This window comes from Centruroides sculpturatus, unplaced genomic scaffold (assembly GCF_000671375.1).
Source record: "Centruroides sculpturatus isolate CEXI.00-Female unplaced genomic scaffold, Cexi_2.0 scaffold1348, whole genome shotgun sequence".
NCBI lineage: Eukaryota > Metazoa > Arthropoda > Arachnida > Scorpiones > Buthidae > Centruroides > Centruroides sculpturatus.
In genome coordinates, this window is record NW_019385580.1 from 217,228 (window position 1) to 220,089 (window position 2,862).

General features: G+C 28.3%; 1 protein-coding gene across 1 annotated transcript in view; it reads left to right on the top strand.

Annotated features, from left to right (window-relative positions):
* Positions 1-2,525, top strand: part of LOC111640304 (serine/threonine-protein kinase B-raf-like) — a 54,761-nt gene extending 52,236 nt beyond the window's left edge. The window contains exon 15 of the mRNA XM_023386313.1: positions 1,859-2,525. Coding sequence (XP_023242081.1) covers positions 1,859-2,050 — 192 coding nt within the window. The 3' untranslated portion in view covers positions 2,051-2,525. The remainder of the gene's footprint in view (positions 1-1,858) is intronic.
* Positions 2,526-2,862: the final 337 nt, after the last annotated feature.

Sequence of the window (2,862 nt, forward strand, 5' to 3'; positions counted from 1 at the left end):
TTCATCTCTGCACTATTACCAACAATGCAATTAAAGTCAGATTTCAAGTTTGTCACACTAGTCATTTGATGCTGGTGTGAAAATGTTGAATACCCAGTTCAGATATAAACTGCAGAATCTTTTATTACAACATTGCTCATTTACTGGAAATTCTTTTATGCAATACTGGTTAAAATCATTTAAACACTGCTCTGCAAGCTTCATTTGGTTGCCTTTTCTTTTTCTTCATTAACATTTTCCTATTCTTTGAGTTAACAGCTTGAATTTGCATCAATAATTAAATTCCTTGCCAAATCTTTCTGCACTCTTTCTGCTTCATTTTTTTTTTAAATCAGAGATTGTCCTTTATAGTCAAAATGGATAGTTTCCTTTTAGTTCCATAGCTTGCCATTGTGTAATTATCACTACAGACAACTTGTAAATGTCCTAAGTGGAATTTCTTATATTGATACTTCATTCTTAAAATAAAATTAACAAATTTGCACATGGTTAATAGTCTGGATCTCCCACTTTAAGAGCATGCTAATTGTGATTGACCAATGCCAAACAATTGCTGTAATGTATTGGGCTATTTTTTGATAATAATAATAATAATAATTAGATTTTAAGTAATTTGGTAATAGAGGTACACATTAGACACCATCTCTTATTGAAATTAACAATTACTATAAATTTAATATTTATTAAATAATTTGAAACAGTCTGGAACAAAAGAACCAGCCGAGAGTGGGATGTGAACCTGCAACACCCACTTACTATGCAGACACATTCCAGTTACATTTCTTCTGGATTATTCTAAATTTAATAAATATTAAATTATTATAATTATTAATTTCAATAAGAGATGGTGCCTAATATCTACCTCTGATACCAAATTACTTAAAATCTAATTATTAATAGTAGTAGATAATAGCCTAATATATTACAGCAATTGCTTGGCATTAATTAATAACATTGCATTTTGAGATATTAAGTTGCTGTTAATCATAATTATATATAAATAAGTCCCAACAATTCAGTCAGCAAACTTTCTTTGGAACCTGAGAAACTAGTAATTCCCTGAAAACGTATTTTGTGAATAATGCTGGAGGTGATATTCAAACATCTGGCCCATTTTAAAATCATGCTAATTTGACTGATAGCAGTCTAATAATCTCCAACATTTTCAATCAGGAAAATTTTGTTTAGCACACTTGTTAAAAATAAAAGAAATATCGTCCATGGTATTAAATTGTATCATCAATATTTAGAAAAGATTTTTTTTAACTTTTGAGGTAAGGGGAAAGGCTCTTCTGTGTCATAAATTAATGATCACAGGCTGGGGAAAATGAGTAACCATCAAAAAGGGAAAATAAAATAAAATTCCATTTTTAAAAATTTGGTTAAGAAAAGGGTGCTATATTTAGTTCAATTTAATAAATGATGAAAAAAATCTGTAAATTATCATCAGAGTTTATATTTTTTTCATCATTTATTAAATTGATTTATTAAATTTATTTTTCATATCCAACATTAACAATGTCTCTGATCAGATTTAAAACCCACAACTTCCTGAAAATAAGTCATTGAATCCAAGTGTAAACTTAGAACACTTGGATCCAAAGAATCTTAATTGGGAAATGCTAGTTTAGGTGCTATGCATTCTGTAAGCATTAATGACTTTTTAGATGTAAAAATTTTGAAAAGTTAATTAATTTAATTAAAATTTTCCAATGATCAATCTGCAATAATTAAAAATTTCTAATACCACCAACTTTTAATTTATTTCTGACAAGTATTGTTAAATACTAAAACATTCAAGTTAAACTGAGTAATTTTTAATACTTTTTAATGTAAAATTAATTCATATAATTTTTTTTTACAGATTTTGGCTTCATTAGAATCATTAGTTCAATCTCTACCAAAAATTCATAGAAGTTTATCGGAACCAACCTTTAATTGTTCACATTTACAATCAGAAGATTTTATTTATCTCTGTGCATCTCCAAAAACACCTATCAATAGTCAGTTTGGAGCATTTCCTTTGTTTTCATCTGGAAACAATATGTGATTCGAGGTATCAACTTTTGGAATCCACATTCAGCCTTCAATTTTCTATACAATTTGTGATTCTGAAAAAATCTTGCAGCTACATGTTCCTCCCTTTCCCATGAAACAAAGATGTGATGCATCTTCCTTAAAGATATTGCAAGGTGTCCAAGATGAAACAATAATACTGAATGATAATATTAACTGACTGAGCAAACATTATGGATCTTAGCTTTTTGTTCCTTGCTATGATTAGCAATATTGACATTTTATTAATTGTTAAGTAGTGACATTGAACATCAGATTTGATGTGGATAAAATAGTAAGTTATGTTACATTTGGTATAGTTAGTGATGTCAAATATATTGAAATTATGATTATAGTGCTCTGTAAAAAGTATCATATCAGCAGTGCCTGGATAAAGACTTGTTTTCAAGAGTATTTGGCTGTAAATATAAGAAATAACTAAGGTTCTGCAACATAAATTTGAATAAACAGAAGTGTTTGGTGCACAAAATATTTTTGACTAAAAGATTGTGATGTATAAGGAGATCAAAAAGAGAGAGGCAAACTGTTCAGGCTAAAATCTTTATAATCTAATTTGCAAATAACAAGGTAAGTTTAAAAATAATAGAATTTATATAACAGTTAAGAATATAAGTTTTAATTAATTTTCTAAAATCCTAAATAATCTCAGTCATCAATATAAGTTGACTCCAGCTAACTAAAATTTTACTTTTTTCCTCTAAGAGTAGTAATAAGAGGACTGCTTTTTTTTCCTATACTCATTGTGAGTTTGACCAGGACCACAATGGAAGCATCTGGGTGATGAGA